Source organism: Ascaphus truei, unplaced genomic scaffold (genome assembly GCF_040206685.1).
Source record: "Ascaphus truei isolate aAscTru1 unplaced genomic scaffold, aAscTru1.hap1 HAP1_SCAFFOLD_475, whole genome shotgun sequence".
NCBI lineage: Eukaryota > Metazoa > Chordata > Amphibia > Anura > Ascaphidae > Ascaphus > Ascaphus truei.
In genome coordinates, this window is record NW_027456806.1 from 134,471 (window position 1) to 156,728 (window position 22,258).

The 22,258-nt window shown below is 50.0% G+C and overlaps 1 protein-coding gene across 1 annotated transcript in view; it reads left to right on the forward strand.

Moving 5' to 3' along the window:
* The first annotated feature begins 5,781 nt into the window (after positions 1-5,781).
* LOC142484946 (uncharacterized) overlaps positions 5,782-22,258 on the forward strand; it is a 36,582-nt gene continuing 20,105 nt past the window's right edge. Inside the window, exons 1-2 of the mRNA XM_075584199.1 lie at positions 5,782-5,946; positions 10,683-10,825. Of these exons, the coding sequence (XP_075440314.1) occupies positions 5,833-5,946; positions 10,683-10,825 (257 nt within the window). The 5' untranslated portion in view covers positions 5,782-5,832. The remainder of the gene's footprint in view (positions 5,947-10,682; positions 10,826-22,258) is intronic.

Consider the following 22,258-nt stretch of genomic DNA (forward strand, 5'->3'; position numbering starts at 1 on the left):
TTTGTTGTAATATTCAGTGTGTGCAGAAGTATAAACACCATTACTGGTTTATTTGTTGTAATATTCAGCGTGTGCAGAAGTACAAACACCTTCATTACAGGTTTATTTGCTGTAATATTCAGTGTGTGCAGAAGTACAAACACCTTCATTTCTGGTTTATATGTTGTAATATTCAGTGTGTGCAGAAGTACAAACACCTTCATTACTGGTTTATATGTTGTAATATTCAGTGTGTGCAGAAGTACAAACACCTTCATTACTGGTTTATTTGCTGTAATATTCAGTGTGTGCAGAAGTATAAACACCATTACTGATTTATTTGCTGTAATATTCAGCGTGTGCAGAAGTATAAACATCTTCATTACTGGTTTATATGTTGTAATATTCAGTGTGTGCAGAAGTACAAACACCTTCATTACTGGTTTATTTGTTGTAATATTCAGTGTGTGCAGAAGTACAAACACCTTCATTTCTGGTTTATATGTTGTAATATTCAGTGTGTGCAGAAGTACAAACACCTTCATTACTGGTTTATTTGTTGTAATATTCAGTGTGTGCAGAAGTACAAACACCTTCATTACTGGTTTATTTGTTGTAATATTCAGTGTGTGCAGAAGTACAAACACCTTCATTACTGGTTTATTTGTTGTAATATTCAGTGTGTGCAGAAGTACAAACACCTTCATTACTGGTTTATTTGTTGTAATATTCAGTGTGTGCAGAAGTACAAACACCTTCATTACTGGTTTATTTGCTGTAATATTCAGTGTGTGCAGAAGTATAAACACCATTACTGATTTATTTGCTGTAATATTCAGTGTGTGCAGAAGTACAAACACCTTCATTTCTGGTTTATATGTTGTAATATTCAGTGTGTGCAGAAGTACAAACACCTTCATTACTGGTTTATATGTTGTAATATTCAGTGTGTGCAGAAGTACAAACACCTTCATTACTGGTTTATTTGTTGTAATATTCAGTGTGTGCAGAAGTACTAAAACCTTCATTACTGGTTTATTTGTTGTAATATTCAGTGTGTGCAGAAGTACAAACACCTTCATTACTGGTTTATTTGTTGTAATATTCAGTGTGTGCAGAAGTACAAACACCTTCATTACTGGTTTATTTGTTGTAATATTCAGTGTGTGCAGAAGTATAAACACCTTCATTACTGGTTTATTTGTTGTAATATTCAGTGTGCAGAAGTACAAACACCTTCATTACTGGTTTATTTGTTGTAATATTCAGTGTGTGCAGAAGTACAAACACCTTCATTACTGGTTTATTTGTTGTAATATTCAGTGTGTGCAGAAGTACAAACACCTTCATTACTGGTTTATTTGTTGTAATATTCAGTGTGTGCAGAAGTACAAACACCTTCATTACTGGTTTATTTGTTGTAATATTCAGTGTGTGCAGAAGTTCACTTCATTACTGGTTTATTTGTTGTAATATTCGGCGTGTGCAGAAGTACAAACTCCTTCATTACTGGTTTATTTGTTGTAATATTCGGCGTGTGCAGAAGTACAAACACCTTCATTACTGGTTTATTTGTTGTAATATTCGGCGTGTGCAAAAGTACAAACACCTTCATTACTGGTTTATTTGTTGTAATATTCGGTGTGCGCAGAAGTACAAACTCCTTCATTACTGGTTTATTTGCTGTAATATTCGGTGTGCGCAGAAGAACAAACACCTTCATTACTGGTTTATTTGCTGTAATATTCAGTGTGCGCAGAAGTACAAACACCTTCATTACTGGTTTATTTGTTGTACTATTCAGTGTGCGCAGAAGTATAAACACCTTCATTACTGGTTTATTTGTTGTAATATTCAGTGTGCGCAGAAGTATAAACACCTTCATTACTGGTTTATTTGTTGTAATATTCAGTTTGTGCAGAAGTACAAGCACCTTCATTACTGGTTTATATGTTGTAATATTCAGTGTGTGCAGAAGTACAAACACCTTCATTACTGGTTTATTTGTTGTAATATTCTGCGTGTGCAGAAGTACAAACACCTTCATTACTGGTTTATTTGTTGTAATATTCAGTGTGTGCAGAAGTACAAACACCTTCATTACTGGTTTATTTGCTGTAATATTCAGCGTGTGCAGAAGTACAAACACCTTCATTTCTGGTTTATTTGCTGTAATATTCAGCGTGTGCAGAAGTACAAACACCTTCATTACTGGTTTATTTGCTGTAATATTCAGCGTGTCCAGAAGTACAAACACCTTCATTACTGGTTTATTTGCTGTAATATTCAGCGTGTGCAGAAGTACAAACACCTTCATTTCTGGTTTATATGTTGTAATATTCAGTGTGTGCAGAAGTACAAACACCTTCATTACTGGTTTATTTGTTGTAATATTCAGCGTGTGCAGAAGTACAAACACCTTCATTACTGGTTTATTTGTTGTAATATTCAGTGTGTGCAGAAGTACAAACACCTTCATTTCTGGTTTATATGTTGTAATATTCAGTGTGTGCAGAAATATAAACACCATTACTGGTTTATTTGTTGTAATATTCAGCGTGTGCAGAAGTACAAACACCTTCATTTCTGGTTTATTTGTTGTAATATTCAGTGTGTGCAGAAATATAAACACCATTACTGGTTTATTTGCTGTAATATTCAGCGTGTGCAGAAGTACAAACACCTTCATTTCTGGTTTATATGTTGTAATATTCAGTGTGTGCAGAAGTACAAACACCTTCATTACTGGTTTATTTGTTGTAATATTCAGTGTGTGCAGAAGTACAAACACCTTCATTACTGGTTTATTTGTTGTAATATTCAGCGTGTGCAGAAGTATAAACACCTTCATTACTGGTTTATTTGCTGTAATATTCAGTGTGCGCAGAAGTACAAACACCTTCATTACTGGTTTATATGTTGTAATATTCAGTGTGTGAAGAAGTACAAACACCTTCATTACTGGTTTATTTGCTGTAATATTCAGTGTGTGCAGAAGTATAAACACCATTACTGATTTATTTGCTGTAATATTCAGTGTGTGCAGAAGTATAAACACCATTACTGGTTTATTTGTTGTAATATTCAGCGTGTGCAGAAGTATAAACACCTTCATTACTGGTTTATTTGTTGTAATATTCAGTGTGTGCAGAAGTACAAACACCTTCATTACTGGTTTATTTGCTGTAATATTCAGTGTGTGCAGAAGTACAAACACCTTCATTTCTGGTTTATTTGTTGTAATATTCAGTGTGTGCAGAAGTATAAACACCATTACTGGTTTATTTGTTGTAATATTCAGCGTGTGCAGAAGTACAAACACCTTCATTACAGGTTTATTTGCTGTAATGTTCAGTGTGTGCAGAAGTACAAACACCTTCATTTCTGGTTTATATGTTGTAATATTCAGTGTGTGCAGAAGTACAAACACCTTCATTACTGGTTTATATGTTGTAATATTCAGTGTGTGCAGAAGTACAAACACCTTCATTACTGGTTTATTTGCTGTAATATTCAGTGTGTGCAGAAGTATAAACACCATTACTGATTTATTTGCTGTAATATTCAGCGTGTGCAGAAGTATAAACATCTTCATTACTGGTTTATATGTTGTAATATTCAGTGTGTGCAGAAGTATAAACACCTTCATTACTGGTTTATTTGTTGTAATATTCAGTGTGTGCAGAAGTACAAACACCTTCATTACTGGTTTATTTGTTGTAATATTCAGTGTGTGCAGAAGTACAAACACCTTCATTTCTGGTTTATATGTTGTAATATTCAGTGTGTGCAGAAGTACAAACACCTTCATTACTGGTTTATATGTTGTAATATTCAGTGTGTGCAGAAGTACAAACACCTTCATTACTGGTTTATTTGCTGTAATATTCAGTGTGTGCAGAAGTATAAACACCATTACTGATTTATTTGCTGTAATATTCAGCGTGTGCAGAAGTATAAACACCTTCATTTCTGGTTTATATGTTGTAATATTCAGTGTGTGCAGAAGTACAAACACCTTCATTACTGGTTTATTTGTTGTAATATTCAATGTGCGCAGAAGTACAAACACCTTCATTACTGGTTTATTTGTTGTAATATTCAGTGTGTGCAGAAGTACAAACACCTTCATTTCTGGTTTATTCAGACCGGGCCTGACGCTCGATGGGAAGTCACCTGTCGGGGTCCTGGTGTGGTTGGATCTGATCCGTGATGATATACGGTACATACATTATATATATCAGTCTGTATTAGATTACTCTACTTGGGTGGATATTAAAAAACAAAGTATATCTGGATGTAACAATCATTGAACCACAGTGGGGCCTGTCGTCTGTTTTGGCACCCACAAATGTGACATTGCTCGTGTTCACCCGATGTATTAACATACTATATTATCCCCAACCCCCCCCCCCCCACCCACCCACCCCAATTTGGCACACACACAACCCTCCCGGTCACACGGGGTCAAGAGTCATATGCGAGGGGACAAGGAGACAAGGAGACGGTGTCATAACCCTGATCAAATATTGACCGGTTTGCTCCAGGCCCATTACCAACCCTCCCACGCTTAACCCCTTGCAGGGCGAGGTGCTGTGGAAGGAGGGGTGGGGGTGTGGGAGGGGGGGGGGAAGGGGGTGGCACAGAGGCGGTTAATGAGATAGCGACGCTCTGCCGGTCTCTGGGAGAGAAGGGGTTAACTATTGTGCAGATGGATCTGCTCCCTCGTTATCCCCCTTCTCTGCAGAGCGTCGCTCCCTCGTTATCCCCTTCCCCGCAGAGTGTCGCATCCTCATTAACCCCATTCCCCGCAGAGCATCGCTCCCTCGTTGTCCCCTTCCCCGCAGAGTGTTGCTCCCTTGTTCTCCCCTACCCCGCAGAGTGTCGCACCCTCATTAACCCCATTCACCGCAGAGCGTCGCTCCCTCGTTTTCCCCATTCACCGCAGAGCGTCGCTCCCTCATTAACCCCATTCCCCGCAGAGCGTCGCTCCCTCATTAACCCCATTCCCGCATAGCGTTGCTCCCTCGTTATCCCCTCCCCCGCAGTGTCGCACCCTCATTAACCCCATTCACCGCAAAGCGTCGCTCCCTCGTTTTCCCCATTCACCGCAGAGCGTCGCTCCCTCGTTAACCCCATTCTTTGCAGAGCGTCGCATCCTCATTAACCCCATTCACCGCAGAGTGTCGCTCCCTCATTAACCCCATTCACCGCAGAGCGTTGCTCCCTCGTTAACCCCATTCACTGCAGAGCGTTGCATCCTCATTAACCCCATTCACCGCAGAGCGTCGCATCCTCATTAACCCCACTCACCGCAGACCGTAGCTCCCTGATTAACCCCATTCACCGCAGAGCGTCGCTCCCTCATTAACCCCATTCACCGCAGAGCGTCGCTCCCTCATTAACCCCATTCACCGCAGAGCGTCGCTCCCTCATTAACTCCTTCCCCGCCACAGTTCTGCAGAGCGTCGCTCCTGCGTTATCCCCCTTTCCCACCAGAGACCTGCAGAGCATCGCTCCCCCTTTAACCCCTTCCCCGCCCGGAGACCCGCAGAGCGTCACTCCCTCGTTATCATGTCCCTCCCCCCCCCCCCCCCCATCATTGCCTTGTTCATCTCCCGCTTCCTCTCAGGAAAGGGTTAAACATGGGGACGATCGAGGAGGCGCAGTGTCACTGACGAATGAATGTTTAATTACCCAAAGACCCCCCCTAACCCCCTCTCCGGGACCTTAATTATTAATCCCCCCCCCTCCCCCCCCCTCGTGCTGTCTATTCTCTGTCCCCGCAGGTATATATATCAGTGGCAGAGGGGGACAGGGGACAGGTCTCTCTTGTCACAGTGTCTGGGGGACATGGGGTCCCGCTGTCTCTGGCTGTCCCTGTCCTGCTACCTCCTGGCTGCCAGCGGCGGGAGCCCTGTTGGTTGCAATAGAAACCTGCACGGGCAACCTCCTAACTTTACACAAGTGAGAGGGGGGGGGGGGATAGGGGGAGAGGAAGAGAGAAAGAGGGGGATAGGAAGAGAAGGGGGAAAGAGGGGGGATAAGAATAGATGGGGAGAGAGTGAGAGGGCAGGAATGGAGGAGTGGGATAGGCAGAGGGGGAGAGTGAGAGAGCAGGAATGGAGGAGTGGGATAGGCAGAGGGTGAGAGAGTGAGAGGGCAGGAATGGAGGAGTTGGATAGGCAGAGGGAGGGAGAGTGAGGGCAGAAATGGAGGAGTGGGATAGGCAGAGGGGGAGAGAGTGAGAGGGCAGGAATGGAGGAGTGGGATAGGCAGAGGGGGAGAGAGTGAGAGGGCAGGAATGGGGGAGTGGGATAGGCAGAGGGGGGAGAATGAGGGCAGGAATGGAGGAGTGGGATAGGCAGAGGGGGAGAGAGTGAGAGGGCAGGAATGGAGTAGTGGGATAGGCAGAGGGGGAGAGTGAGAGGGCAGGAATGGAGTAGTGAGATAGGCAGAGGGGGAGAGAGTGAGAGGGCAGGAATGGAGGAGTGGGATAGGCAGAGGGGAGAGTGAGAGGGCAGGAATGGAGGAGTGGGATAGGCAGAGGGAGAGAGTGAGAGAGCAGGAATGGAGGAGTGGGATAGGCAGAGGGGGAGAGTGAGAGGGCAGGAATGGAGTAGTGAGATAGGCAGAGGGGGAGAGAGTGAGAGGGCAGGAATGGAGGAGTGGGATAGGCAGAGGGGAGAGAGTGAGGGCAGGAATGGAGGAGGGGGATAGGCAGAGGGGGAGAGAGTGAGAGGGCAGGAATGGAGGAGTGGGATAGGCAGAGGGGGGAGAGTGAGAGGGCAGGAATGGAGGAGTGGGAAAGGCAGAGGGGGGAGAGAGTGAGAGGGCAGGAATGGAGGAGGGGGATAGGCAGAGGGGGAGAGAGTGAGATAGCAGGAATGCATGAGTGGGATAGGCAGAGGGGGAGAGTGAGAGAGCAGGAATGGAGGAGTGGGATAGGCAGAGGGGGAGAGTGAGAGAGCAGGAATGGAGGAGTGGGATAGGCAGAGGGTGAGAGAGTGAGAGGGCAGGAATGGAGGAGTTGGATAGGCAGAGGGAGGGAGAGTGAGGGCAGAAATGGAGGTGTGGGATAGGCAGAGGGGGAGAGAGTGAGAGGGCAGGAATGGAGGAGTGGGATAGGCAGAGGGGGAGAGAGTGAGAGGGCAGGAATGGGGGAGTGGGATAGGCAGAGGGGGGAGAATGAGGGCAGGAATGGAGGAGTGGGAAAGGCAGAGGGGGAGAGAGTGAGAGGGCAGGAATGGAGTAGTGGGATAGGCAGAGGGGGAGAGTGAGAGGGCAGGAATGGAGGAGTGGGATAGGCAGAGGGGAGAGAGTGAGGGCAGGAATGGAGGAGAGGGATAGGCAGAGGGGAGAGAGAGTGAGAGGGCAGGAATGGAGGAGTGGGATAGGCAGAGTGGGGAGAGTGATAGGGCAGGAATGGAGGAGTGGGATAGGCAGAGGGGGGAGAGTGAGAGGGCAGGAATGCATGAGTGGGATAGGCAGAGGGGGAGAGTGAGAGGGCAGGAATGCATGAGTGGGATAGGCAGAGGGGGAGAGAGTGAGAGAGCAGGAATGGGGGAGTGGGATAAGCAGAGGGGAGAGAGTGAGAGGGCAGGAATGGAGGAGTGGGATAGGCAGAGGGGAGAGTGAGAGGGCAGGAATGGAGGAGTGGGATAGGCAGAGGGAGAGAGTGAGAGAGCAGGAATGGAGGAGTGGGATAGGCAGAGGGGGAGAGTGAGAGGGCAGGAATGGAGTAGTGAGATAGGCAGAGGGGGAGAGAGTGAGAGGGCAGGAATGGAGGAGTGGGATAGGCAGAGGGGAGAGAGTGAGGGCAGGAATGGAGGAGGGGGATAGGCAGAGGGGGAGAGAGTGAGAGGGCAGGAATGGAGGAGTGGGATAGGCAGAGGGGGGAGAGTGAGAGGGCAGGAATGGAGGAGTGGGAAAGGCAGAGGGGGGAGAGAGTGAGAGGGCAGGAATGGAGGAGGGGGATAGGCAGAGGGGGAGAGAGTGAGATAGCAGGAATGCATGAGTGGGATAGGCAGAGGGGGAGAGTGAGAGAGCAGGAATGGAGGAGTGGGATAGGCAGAGGGGGAGAGTGAGAGAGCAGGAATGGAGGAGTGGGATAGGCAGAGGGGGAGAGAGTGAGAGAGCAGGAATGGGGGAGTGGGATAGGCAGAGGGGAGAGTGAGAGGGCAGGAATGGAGTAGTGAGATAGGCAGAGGGGGAGAGAGTGAGAGGGCAGGAATGGAGGAGTGGGATAGGCAGAGGGGAGAGAGTGAGGGCAGGAATGGAGGAGGGGGATAGGCAGAGGGGGAGAGAGTGAGAGGGCAGGAATGGAGGAGTGGGATAGGCAGAGGGGGAGAGAGTGAGAGGGCAGGAATGGAGGAGTGGGATAGGCAGAGGGGAGAGAGTGAGGGCAGGAATGGAGGAGGGGGATAGGCAGAGGGGGAGAGAGTGAGAGGGCAGGAATGGAGGAGTGGGATAGGCAGAGGGGGAGAGTGAGAGGGCAGGAATGGAGGAGTGGGAAAGGCAGAGGGGGGAGAGAGTGAGAGGGCAGGAATGGAGGAGGAGGATAGGCAGAGGGGGAGAGAGTGAGATAGCAGGAATGAAGGAGTGGGATAGGCAGAGGGGGAGAGTGAGAGCTGGAATGGAGGGGTGGGATAGGCAGAGGGGGGGAGAGTGAGAGGGCAGGACTGGAGGAGGGGGATAGGCAGAGGGGGAGAGAGTGAGATAGCAGGAATGAAGGAGTGGGATAGGCAGAGGGGGAGAGTGAGAGCTGGAATGGAGGAGTGGGATAGGTAGAAGGAGAGAGTGAGAAGGCAGGAATGGAGGAGGGGGATAGGCAGAGGGGGAGAGAGTGAGATAGCAAGAATGAAGGAGGGGGATAGGCAGAGTGGAGAGAGTGAGAGGGCAGGAATGGAGGAGTGGGATAGGCAGAGGGGGAGAGTGAGAGGGCAGGAATGGAGGAGTGGGATAGGCAGAGGGGGAGAGAGTGAGATAGCAGGAATGAAGGAGGGGGATAGGCAGAGTGGAGAGAGTGAGAGGGCAGGAATGGAGGAGTGGGATAGGCAGAGGGGGAGAGAGTTAGAGGGCAGGAATGGAGGAGTGGGATAGGCAGAGGGGGGAGAGTGAGAGGGCAGGAATGGAGGAGTGGGATAGGTAGAGGGGGGAGAGTGAGAGGGCAGGAATGGAGGAGTGGGATAGGTAGAGGGGGGAGAGTAAGAGAGCAGGAATGGAGGAGTGAGATAGGCAGAGGGGGGGAGAGTGAGAGGGCAGGAATGGAGGAGTGGGATAGGCAGAGGGGGGAGAGTGAGAGGGCAGGAATGGACGAGTGGGATAGGCAGAGGGGGAGAGAGTGAGAGGGCAGGAATGGAGGAGTGGGATAGGTAGAGGGGGGAGAGTGAGAGGGCAGGAATGGAGGAGTGGGATAGGTAGAGGGGGGAGAGTGAGAGGGCAGGAATGGAGGAGTGGGATAGGCAGAGGGGGAGAGAGTGAGAGAGCAGGAATGGAGGAGTGAGATAGGCAGAGGGGGGAGAGCAGGAATGGAGGAGTGGGAAAGGCAGAGGTGGGAAAGCAGGAATGGAGGAGTGGGATAGGCACAGGGCAGGAATGGAGGAGTGGGATAGGCAGAGGGGAGAGAGTGAGAGACCAGGAATGGAGGAGTGGGATAGGCAGAGGGGGGAGAGCAGGAATGGAGGAGTGGGATAGGCAGAGGGGAGAGAGTGAAGAGGCAGGAATGGAGGAGTGGGATAGGCAGAGGGGAGAGAGTGAGAGAGCAGGAATGGAGGAGTGGGATCGGCAGAGGGGGAGAGAGTGAGAGGGCAGGAATGGAGGAGTGGGATAGGCAGAGGGGGAGAGAGTGAGAGGGCAGGAATGGAGGAGTGGGATAGGCAGAGGGGGAGAGTGAGAGGGCAGGAATGGAGGAGTGGGATAGGCAGAGGGGAGAGAGTGAGGAGGCAGGAATGGAGGAGTGGGATGGGCAGAGGGGGGGAGAGTGAGAGGGCAGGAATGGAGGAGTGGGATAGGCAGAGGGGGGAGAGTGAGAGGGCAGGAATGGAGGAGTGGGATAGACAGAGGGGGAGAGTGAAAGGGCAGGAATGGAGGAGTGGGATAATCAGAGGGGGAGAGTGAGAGGGCAGGAATGGAGGAGTGGGATAGGCAGATGGGGAGAGTGAGGGCAGGAATGGAGGAGTGGGATAGGCAGAGGGGGAGAGTGAGAGGGCAGGAATGGAGGAGTGGGATGGGCAGAGGGGGAGAGCAGGAATGGAGGAGTGGAATATGCAGAGGGGGAGAGCAGGAATGGAGGAGTGGGATAGGCAGAGGGGAGAGAGAGAGAGAGAGAGAGGGGGGGCAGGAATGGAGGAGTGGGATAGGCAGAGGGGGGAGAATGAGATGGCAGGAATTGAGGAGTGGGCTAGGCAGAGGGGGAGAGTGAGAGGGCAGGAATGTAGGAGTGGGATAGGCAGAGGGAGAGAGTGAGAGGGCAGGAATGGGGGAGTGGGATAGGCAGAGGGGAGAGTAAGAGAGGGCAGGAATGGAGGAGTGGGATAGGCAGAGGGGGAGGGAGTGAGAGGGCAGGAATGGAGGAGTGGGATAGGCAGAGGTGGGAGAGAGAGAGAGGGCAGGAATGGAGGAGTGGGATAGGCGGAGGGAGAGAGTGAGAGGGCAGGAATGGAGGAGTGGGAGGATAACATGTTACTATGTGATGTTGGCAGATTGATGGACTTTGGAACCTGATTGGATTTTCTGCTCTCTCTGAGCAAGAACTTCTGCTGGAAATTGTCAAACAAGTGAAGCTTGCGATTACAAAGGTTTCCATAAATGAGAGAGAATTGAATATTACAAGTTTCTACAGACCGTGAGTATCTATACGTCATTCAGCAGCGGCAGCTTTTATTCTTACTAATAACTGGCATGTACCTGGCATGTTCCTGGCATGTTCCTGGAAAGTGACTCTTCACCCGGAGCATGCCGGGCTCCTTTTGCCTTCCCAGCCAGGCGCATTACACGGCTGACGCGCGGTTGATGTGTTAATTAATAATGGTTCAGGATTTACTAGGCTGCAATGTTTCGCGTGACCGCCAGATGGCATAAATTCATGAATTGTAATGCAGTATATATATGTATATGTATATATATATATATATATATATACTGTATAACAACAACCCCTATAAACCCTAACATACACATACAGTACTGTATATGCACATCAATGATACTATAGGCCGTCCCCTGGCGAGATGTGTTTGCAGCCGAGAGAGAACCGCTGCTCTCTCTGCGCAAACATCGGCACATTAAAAATTATTTAAAAAACATTTTTATTGATAGTGTAGATGTGCAGGGGGTCTCCGGAGCTGAACCGCGTTGGTTTCAGGTCTGGGGACCCCCTGCTTCCCGAGATACAGCCCCTTTATGAGGTGCCGGTATCCCTCTGCGTTTAAAGGTCCCGATCACGTGATCGCGGCCTGTAAACAAAGCAGAGGGATGCCGGCACCCCCTAAAGGGGCCTGTATCTCGGGGAGCAGGGGGTCCCCGGACCTAAAACCAAAACGTTTCTGCTCCGGAGACCCTCTGCACATCTACAGTATGAATAAAACACATATATAAATAAACACTTGTTCCTTACCTTAGCGGCTATGTGCTACGGTAATGAAGCAGCATTTCTGTATTTTAATAATATTGTACAGTGAGCAGGGGGTTCCCTGAGCCAGAAATTAATTCTCAGGGACCCCCCCTGCTCTGCACAATATTATTAAAATACAGAAATGCTGCTTCATTACCATAGCGGATAGCCGCTAAGGCAATAAAGGGATTAACTCACCGTGCCCGCTTTATTGTGGGTAGCGGGGGTGGGTGAAGGGGGTATTTGGCCCTTGGTGTGAGTTTAGGACTTGCGGGGGGGTTGCGGGTGCACTTAACCCCTTCACGACCGTAGCAGTTAATACCGCTACGGTCATGAAGGGGTTAAGCCCTCCCGCTACCCCCCCGCAAGCCCTAAACAAGCACCGTTGGGGCTAATACCCCCTTCACCCACCCCCGCTACCCACAATAAAAAAAAACTCACACACAGCAGCCGCCAAAAAAAATAAAAAAATCTAAATAAATAAATAAATGACTATAAATAAATACATTTGAAATACATTTTTATTTATAGTGTAGATGTGCAGGGGGTCTCCGGAGCTGAACCGCGTTGTTTTCAGGTCGGGGGACCCCCTGCTCCCCGAGATACAGCCCCCTTTATGAGGTGCTGGTATCCCTCTGCGTTTAAGGGCCCGATCACGTGATCGCGGCCTGTAAACCAAGCAGAGCAGAGGGATACCGGCACCCCCTAAAGGGGCCTGTATCTCGGGGAGCAGGGGGTCCCCAGACCTAAAACCACGGTTCAGCTCCGGAGACCCTCTGCACATCTACACTATCAATAAAAATGTATTTTAAATGTATTTATTTATATTCATTTATTTATTTATTTATTTAGATTTATTTATTAATTGTGCTGCTGCTGCTGTGTGTGAATTTTTTTTATTGTGGGTAGTGGGGGTGGGTGAAGGGGGTATTAGCCCCATCGGTGGTTGTTTAGGGCTTGCGGGGGGGTAGCGGGTGCACTTAACCCCTTCACGACCGTAGCGGTACTAACTGCTACGGCCGTGAAGGGGTTAAGTGCACCCGCAACCCCCCCGCAAGTCCTAAACTCACACCAAGGGCCAAACACCCCCTTCACCCATCCCCGCTACCCACAATAAAAAAAATTCACGCACAGCAGTGACCCCCTGCTCCCCGAGATACAGGCCCCTTTAGGGGGTGCCGGTATCCCTCTGCTCTGCTTGGTTTACAGGCCTCGATCACGTGATCACGTACCTAAAAATGTATTTCAAATGTATTTATTTATAGTCATTTATTTATTTAGATTTATTTATTTATTTTTTGGCGGCTGCTGTGTGTGAGTTTTTTTATTGTGGGTAGCGGGGGTGGGTGAAGGGGGTATTAGCCCCAACGGTGCTTGTTTAGGGCTTGTGGGTGAGTAGCGGGAGGGCTTAACCCCTTCCTGACCGTAGCGGTATTAACTGCTACGGTCGTGAAGGGGTTAAGTGCACCCGCAACCCCCCCGCAAGTCCTAAACTCACACCAAGGGCCAAATACCCCCTTCACCCACCCCCGCTACCCACAATAAAGCGGGCACGGTGAGTTAACCCCTTCATTGCCTTAGCGGCTATCCGCTATGGTAATGAAGCAGCATTTCTGTATTTTAATAATATTGTGCAGGAGCAGGGGGGGTCCCTGAGCAATAATTTCTGGCTCAGGGAACCCCCTGCTCACTGTACAATATTATTAAAATACAGAAATGCTGCTCCATTACCGTAGCACATAGCCGCTAAGGTAAGGAACGAGTGTTTATTTATATATGTGTTTTATTCATACTGTAGATGTGCAGAGGGTCTCCGGAGCAGAAACGTTTTGGTTTTAGGTCTGGGGACCCCCTGCTCCCCGAGATAGAGGCCCCTTTAGGGGGTGCCGGTATCCCTCTGGTTTGTTTACAGGCCGCGATCACGTGATCGGGACCTTTAAACGCAGAGGGATACCGGCACCTCATAAAGGGGGCTGTATCTCGGGAAGCAGGGGGTCCCCAGACCTGAAACCAACGCGGTTCAGCTCCGGAGACCCCCTGCACATCTACACTATCAATAAAAATGTATTTTAAATCATTTTTAATGTGCCGATGTTTGCGCAGAGAGAGCAGCGGTTCTCTCTCTGCTGCAAACACATCTCGCCAGGGGACGGCCTATAGTATCATTGATGTGCATATACAGTACTGTATGTGTATGTTAGGGGTTATAGGGGTTGTTGTTATACAGTATATACTGTATATATACAGTATATACTGCATTACAATTCATGAATTTCTCGGCTTCAAAGACAACAGATCGCAAATGCCCCCATGCGTTTTTACACGGCATTGCAGTATTGCAGCCAGCCGGAATATAATGCTTAAATCACTGCCGCGGAAATAACGCTATACACCCCGGGAGAAAATGACACAAAACCGCACATCATCGGGATACTCTGAAATTCGCGGAGCTAGCCAAGTGAGAATAAAGTTGGTCGCTACTGTACATAGTGACCACAGGGTGTCACCGTCACTGTGCTGTACCCATAGGACTATACCTCCTGTAATACACATAGGGACCACAGGGTGTCACTGTGCTGTACCCATAGGGATATACCTCCTGTAATACACACAGTGACCACAGGGTGTCACTGTGCCGTACCCATAGGGATATACCTCCTGTAATACACACAGTGACCACAGGGTGTCACTGTGCCGTACCCATAGGAATATTTCTCCTGTAATACACACAGTGACCACAGGGTGTCACCGTGCCGTACCCATAGGGATATACCTCCTGTAAAACACACAGTGACCGCAGGGTGTCACCGTCACTGTGCCGTACCCATAGGGATATACCTCCTGTAAAACACACAGTGACCGCAGGGTGTCACTGTCACTGTGCCGTACCCTTAGGGATATACCTCCTGTAATACACACAGTGACCGCAGGGTGTCACCGTCACTGTGCTGTACCCATAGGACTATACCTCCTGTAATACACATAGGGACCACAGGGTGTCACTGTGCTGTACCCATAGGGATATACCTCCTGTAATACACACAGTGACCACAGGGTGTCACTGTGCCGTACCCATAGGGATATACCTCCTGTAATACACACAGTGACCACAGGGTGTCACTGTGCCGTACCCATAGGAATATTTCTCCTGTAATACACACAGTGACCACAGGGTGTCACCGTGCCGTACCCATAGGGATATACCTCCTGTAAAACACACAGTGACCGCAGGGTGTCACCGTCACTGTGCCGTACCCATAGGGATATACCTCCTGTAAAACACACAGTGACCGCAGGGTGTCACCGTCACTGTGCCGTACCCATAGGGATATACCTCCTGTAATACACACAGTGACCGCAGGGTGTCACCGTCACTGTGCCGTATCCATAGGGATACACCTCCTGTAATACACACAGTGACCGCAGGGTGTCACCGTCACTGTGCCGTACCCATAGGGGTATACCTCCTGTAATACACACAGTGACCGCAGGGTGTCACCGTCACTGTGCCATACCCATAGGGATATACCTCCTGTAATACACACATTTACCACAGGGTGTCACCGTGCCGTACCCATAGGGATATACCTCCTGTAAAACACACAGTGACCGCAGGGTGTCACTGTCACTGTGCCGTACCCATAGGGATATACCTCCTGTAATACACACAGTGACCGCAGGGTGTCACCGTGCCGTACCCATAGGGATATACCTCCTAAGATACACGCAGTGACCACAGGGTGTCACCGTCACTGTGCCGTACCCATAGGGATATAGCTCCTGTAATACACACAGTGACCACAGGGTGTCACCGTCACTGTGCCGTACCCATAGGGATATACCTCCTGTAATACACACAGTGACCACAGGGTGTCACCGTCACTGTGCCGTACCCATAGGGATATACCTCCTGTAATACCCACAGTGACCGCAGGGTGTCACCGTCACTGTGCAGTACCCATAGGGATATACCTCCTGTAATACGCACAGTGACCGCAGGGTGTCACCGTCACTGTGCTGTACCCATAGGGATATACCTACTCTAATACACACAGTGACCACAGGGATATATACCCTTAGGGATATACGTCCTGTAATACACACAGTGACCGCAGGGTGTCACCGTGCCGTACCCATAGGGATATACCTCCTGTAATACACATAGTGACCGCAGGGTGTCACCGTCACTGTGCCGTACCCATAGGGATATACCTCCTGTAATACACACAGTGACCACAGGGTGTCACCGTGCCGTACCCATAGGGATATACCTCCTGTAATACACACAGTGACCGCAGGGTGTCACCGTGCCGTACCCATAGGGATATACCTCCTGTAATACACACAGTGACCGCAGGGTGTCACCGTCACAGTGCCGTACCCATAGTGATATACCTCCTGTAATACACACAGTAACCGCAGGGTGTCACCGTGCCGTTCCCATAGGGATATACCTCCTGTAATACACACAGTGACCACAGGGTGTCACCGTGCCGTATCCATAGGGATATACCTCCTGTAATACACACAGTGACCGCAGGTTGTCACTGTCACCGTGCCGTACCCATAGGGATATACCTCCTGTAATACACACAGTGACCGCAGGGTGTTACCGTCACTGTGCCGTACCCATAGGGATATACCTCCTGTAATACACACAGTGACCGCAGGGTGTCACCGTCACCGTGCCGTACCCATAGGTATATACCTCCTGTAATACACACATTAACCACAGGGTGTCACCGTCACTGTGCCGTACCCATAGGGATATACCTCCTGTAATACACCCAGTGACCGCAGGGTGTCACCGTCACTGTGCCGTACCCATAGGGATATACCTCCTGTAATACACACAGTGACCGCAGGGTGTCACCGACACTGTGCCGTACCCATAGGGATATACCTCCTGTAATACACACAGTGACCGCAGGGTGTCACCGTCACTGTGCCGTACCCATAGGGATATACCTCCTGTAATACACACATTTACCACAGAGTGCTACCGTGCCGTACCCATAGGGATATACCTCCTGTAATACACACAGTGACCGCAGGGTGTCACTGTGCCGTACCCATAGGGATATACCTCCTGTAATACACACAGTGACCGCAGGGTTTCACCGTCACTGTCCCGTACCCATACGGATATACCTCCTGTAATATACACAGTGACCGCAGGGTGTCACCGTCACTGTGCCGTACCCATAGGGATATACCTCCTGTAATACACACATTTACCACAGAGTGCTACCGTGCCGTACCCATAGGGATATACCTTCTGTAATACACACAGTGACCGCAGGGTGTCACTGTGCCGTACCCATAGGGATATACCTCCTGTAATACACACAGTGACCGCAGGGTTTCACCGTCACTGTGCCGTACCCATACGGATATACCTCCTGTAATATACACAGTGACCGCAGGGTGTCACCGTCACTGTGCCATACCCATATGGATATACCTCCTAATACACACAGTGACCGCAGGGTGTCACCGTGCCGTACCCATAGGGATATACCTCCTGTAATACACACAGTGACCGCAGGGTGTCACTGTCACTGTGCCGTACCCATAGGGATATACCTCCTGTAATACCCACAGTGATCGCAGGGTGTCACCGTCACTGTGCCGTACCCATAGGGATATACCTCCTGTAATACACACAGTGACCACAGGGTGTCACCGTCACTGTGCCGTACCCATAGGGATATACCTCCTGTAATACACACAGTGACCACAGGGTGTCACCGTCACTGTGCCATACCCATAGGGATATACCTCCTGTAATACACACAGTGACCGCAGGGTGTCACCGTGCCGCACCCATAAGGATATACCTCCTGTAATACACACAGTGACCGCAGGGTGTCACTGTCACTGTGCCGTACCCATAGGGATATACCTCCTGTAATACACACAGTGACTGCAGGGTGTCACCGTCACTGTGCCGTACCCATAGAGATATACCTCCTGTAATACACACAGTGACCGCAGGGTGTCACCGTCACTGTGCCGTACCCATAGGGATATACCTCCTGTAATACACACAGTGACCGCAGGGTGTCACCGTCACTGTGCCGTACCCATAGGGATATACCTCCTGTAATACACACAGTGACCGCAGGGTGTCACCGTCACTGTGCCGTACCCATAGGGATATACCAACTGTAATACACACATTTACCACAGGGTGCCACCGTGCCGTACCCATAGGGATATACCTCCTGTAATACACACAGTGACCACAGGGTGTAACCGTCACTGTGCCGTACCCATAGGGATATACCTCCTGTAATACACACAGTGACAGCAGGGTGTCACCGTCACTGTGCCGTACCCATAGGGATATACCTCCTGAAATACACACATTTACCACAGGGTGCCACCGTGCCGTACCCATAGGGATATACCTCCTGTAATACACACAGTGACCGCAGGGTGTCACTGTGCCGTACCCATAGGGATATACCTCCTGTAATACACACAGTGACCGCAGGGTTTCACCGTCACTGTGCCGCACCCATAGGGATATACCTCCTGTAATACACACAGTGACCGCAGGGTGTCACTGTCATTGTGCCGTACCCATAGGGATATACCTCCTGTAATACAAACAGTGACCACAGGGTGTCACCGTCACTGTGCCGTACCCATAGGGATATACCTCCTGTAATACACACAGTGACCGCAGGGTGTCACCGTCACTGTGCAGTACCCATTGGGATATACCTCCTATAATACGCACAGTTACCGCAGGGTGTCACCGTCACTGTGCCGTACCCATAGGGATATACCTCCTCTAATACACACAGTGACCACAGGGTGTCACCGTCACTGTGCCGTACCCATAGGGATATACCTCCTGTAATACACACAGTGACCGCAGGGTGTCACCGTGTCGTACCCATAGGGATATACCTCCTGTAATACACACAGTGACCGCAGGGTGTCACCGTGCCGTATCCATAGGGAAATACCTCCTGTAATACACACAGTGACCGCAGGGTGTCACCGTCACTGTGCCGTACCCATAGGGGTATACCTCCTGTAATACACACAGTGACCGCAGGGTGTCACCGTCACTGTGCCGTACCCATAGGGATATACCTCCTGTAATACACACAGTGACCGCAGGGTGTCACTATGCCATACCCATAGGGATATACCTCCTGTAATACACACAGTGACTGCAGGGTGTCACCGTCACTGTGCCGTACCCATAGGGATATACCTCCTATAATACGCACAGTGACCACAGGGTGTCACCGTCACCGTGCCGTACCCATAGGGATTTACCTCCTGTAATAGACACAGTGACCACAGGGTGTCACTGTGCCGTACCCATAGGGATATACCTCCTGTAATACACACAGTGACCGCAGGGTGTCACTGTGCCGTACCTATAGGGATATACCTCCTGAAATACACACAGTGACCGCAGGGTGTCACCGTCACTGTGCCGTACCCATAGGGATATACCTTCTGTAATACACACAGTGACCACAGGGTGTCACTGTGCCGTAGCCATAGGGATATACCTCCTATAATACACACAGTGACCGCAGGGTGTCACCGTCACTGTGCCGTACCCATAGGGGTATACCTCCTGTAATACACACAGTGACCACAGGGTGTCACCGTGCCGTACCCATAGGGATATACCTCCTGTAATACACACAGTGACCACAGGGTGTCACCGTGCCGTACCCATAGGGATATACCTCCTGTAATACACACAGTGACCGCAGGGTGTCACCGTCACCGTGCCGTACCCATAGTGATATACCTCCTGTAATACACACAGTAAACGCAGGGTGTCACCGTGCCGTTCCCATAGGGATATACCTCCTGTAATACACACAGTGACCACAGGGTGTCACCGTGCCGTATCCATAGGGATATACCTCCTGTAATACACACAGTGACCGCAGGGTGTCACTGTGCCGTACCCATAGGGATATACCTCCTGTAATACACACATTTACCACAGGGTGTCACCGTCACTGTGCCGTACCCATAGGGATATAACTTCTGTAATATACACAGTGACCACATGGTGTCACCGTCACTGTGCCGTACCCATAGGGATATACCTCCTGTAATACACACAGTGACCGCAGGGTGTCACCGTCACTGTGCCGTACCCATAGGGATATACCTCCTGTAATACACACAGTGACCGCAGGGTGTCACCGACACTGTGCCGTACCCATAGGGATATACCTCCTGTAATACACACAGTGACCGCAGGGTGTCACTGTGCCATACTCATAGGGATATACCTCCTGTAATACACACAGTGACCGCAGGGTGTCACCGTCACTGTGCCGTACCCATAGGGATATACCTCCTCTAATACACACAGTGACCACAGGGTGTCACCGTCACTGTGCCGTACCCATAGGGATATACCTCCTGTAATACACACAGTGACCGCAGGGTGTCACCATGCCGTATCCATAGGGAAATACCTCCTGTAATACACACAGTGACCGCAGGGTGTCACCGTCACTGTGCCGTACCCATAGGGGTATACCTCCTGTAATACACACAGTGACCGCAGGGTGTCACCGTCACTGTGCCGTACCCATAGGGATATACCTCCTGTAATACACACAGTGACCGCAGGGTGTCACTGTGCCATACCCATAGGGATATACCTCCTGTAATACACACAGTGACCGCAGGGTGTCACCGTCACTGTGCCGTACCCATAGGGATATACCTCCTATAATACGCACAGTGACCACAGGGTGTCACCGTCACCGTGCCGTACCCATAGGGATTTACCTCCTGTAATAGACACAGTGACCACAGGGTGTCACTGTGCCGTACCCATAGGGATATACCTCCTGTAATACACACAGTGACCGCAGGGTGTCACTGTGCCGTACCTATAGGGATATACCTCCTGAAATACACACAGTGACCGCAGGGTGTCACCGTCACTGTGCCGTACCCATAGGGATATACCTTCTGTAATACACACAGTGACCACAGGGTGTCACTGTGCCGTAGCCATAGGGATTTACCTCCTGTAATACACACAGTGACCGCAGGGTGTCACCGTCACTGTGCCGTACCCTTAGGGATATACGTCCTGTAATACACACAGTGACCGCAGGGTGTCACCGTGCCGTACCCATAGAGATATACCTCCTGTAATACACATAGTGACCGCAGGGTGTCACCGTCACTGTGCCGTACCCATAGGGATATACCTCCTGTAATACACACAGTGACCACAGGGTGTCACCGTGCCGTACCCATAGGGATATACCTCCTGTAATACACACAGTGACCGCAGGGTGTCACCGTGCCGTACCCATAGGGATATACCTCCTGTAATACACACAGTGACCGCAGGGTGTCACCGTCACAGTGCCGTACCCATAGTGATATACCTCCTGTAATACACACAGTAACCGCAGGGTGTCACCGTGCCGTTCCCATAGGGATATACCTCCTGTAATACACACAGTGACCACAGGGTGTCACCGTGCCGTATCCATAGGGATATACCTCCTGTAATACACACAGTGACCGCAGGTTGTCACTGTCACCGTGCCGTACCCATAGGGATATACCTCCTGTAATACACACAGTGACCGCAGGGTGTCACCGTCACTGTGCCGTACCCATAGGGATATACCTCCTGTAATACACACAGTGACCGCAGGGTGTCACCGTCACTGTGCCGTACCCATAGGGATATACCTCCTATAATACGCACAGTGACCACAGGGTGTCACCGTCACCGTGCCGTACCCATAGGGATTTACCTCCTGTAATAGACACAGTGACCACAGGGTGTCACTGTGCCGTACCCATAGGGATATACCTCCTGTAATACACACAGTGACCGCAGGGTGTCACTGTGCCGTACCTATAGGGATATACCTCCTGAAATACACACAGTGACCGCAGGGTGTCACCGTCACTGTGCCGTACCCATAGGGATATACCTTCTGTAATACACACAGTGACCACAGGGTGTCACTGTGCCGTAGCCATAGGGATATACCTCCTGTAATACACACAGTGACCGCAGGGTGTCACCGTCACTGTGCCGTACCCTTAGGGATATACGTCCTGTAATACACACAGTGACCGCAGGGTGTCACCGTGCCGTACCCATAGGGATATACCTCCTGTAATACACATAGTGACCGCAGGGTGTCACCGTCACTGTGCCGTACCCATAGGGATATACCTCCTGTAATACACACAGTGACCACAGGGTGTCACCGTGCCGTACCCATAGGGATATACCTCCTGTAATACACACAGTGACCGCAGGGTGTCACCGTGCCGTACCCATAGGGATATACCTCCTGTAATACACACAGTGACCGCAGGGTGTCACCGTCACAGTGCCGTACCCATAGTGATATACCTCCTGTAATACACACAGTAACCGCAGGGTGTCACCGTGCCGTTCCCATAGGGATATACCTCCTGTAATACACACAGTGACCACAGGGTGTCACCGTGCCGTATCCATAGGGATATACCTCCTGTAATACACACAGTGACCGCAGGTTGTCACTGTCACCGTGCCGTACCCATAGGGATATACCTCCTGTAATACACACAGTGACCGCAGGGTGTCACCGTCACTGTGCCGTACCCATAGGGATATACCTCCTGTAATACACACAG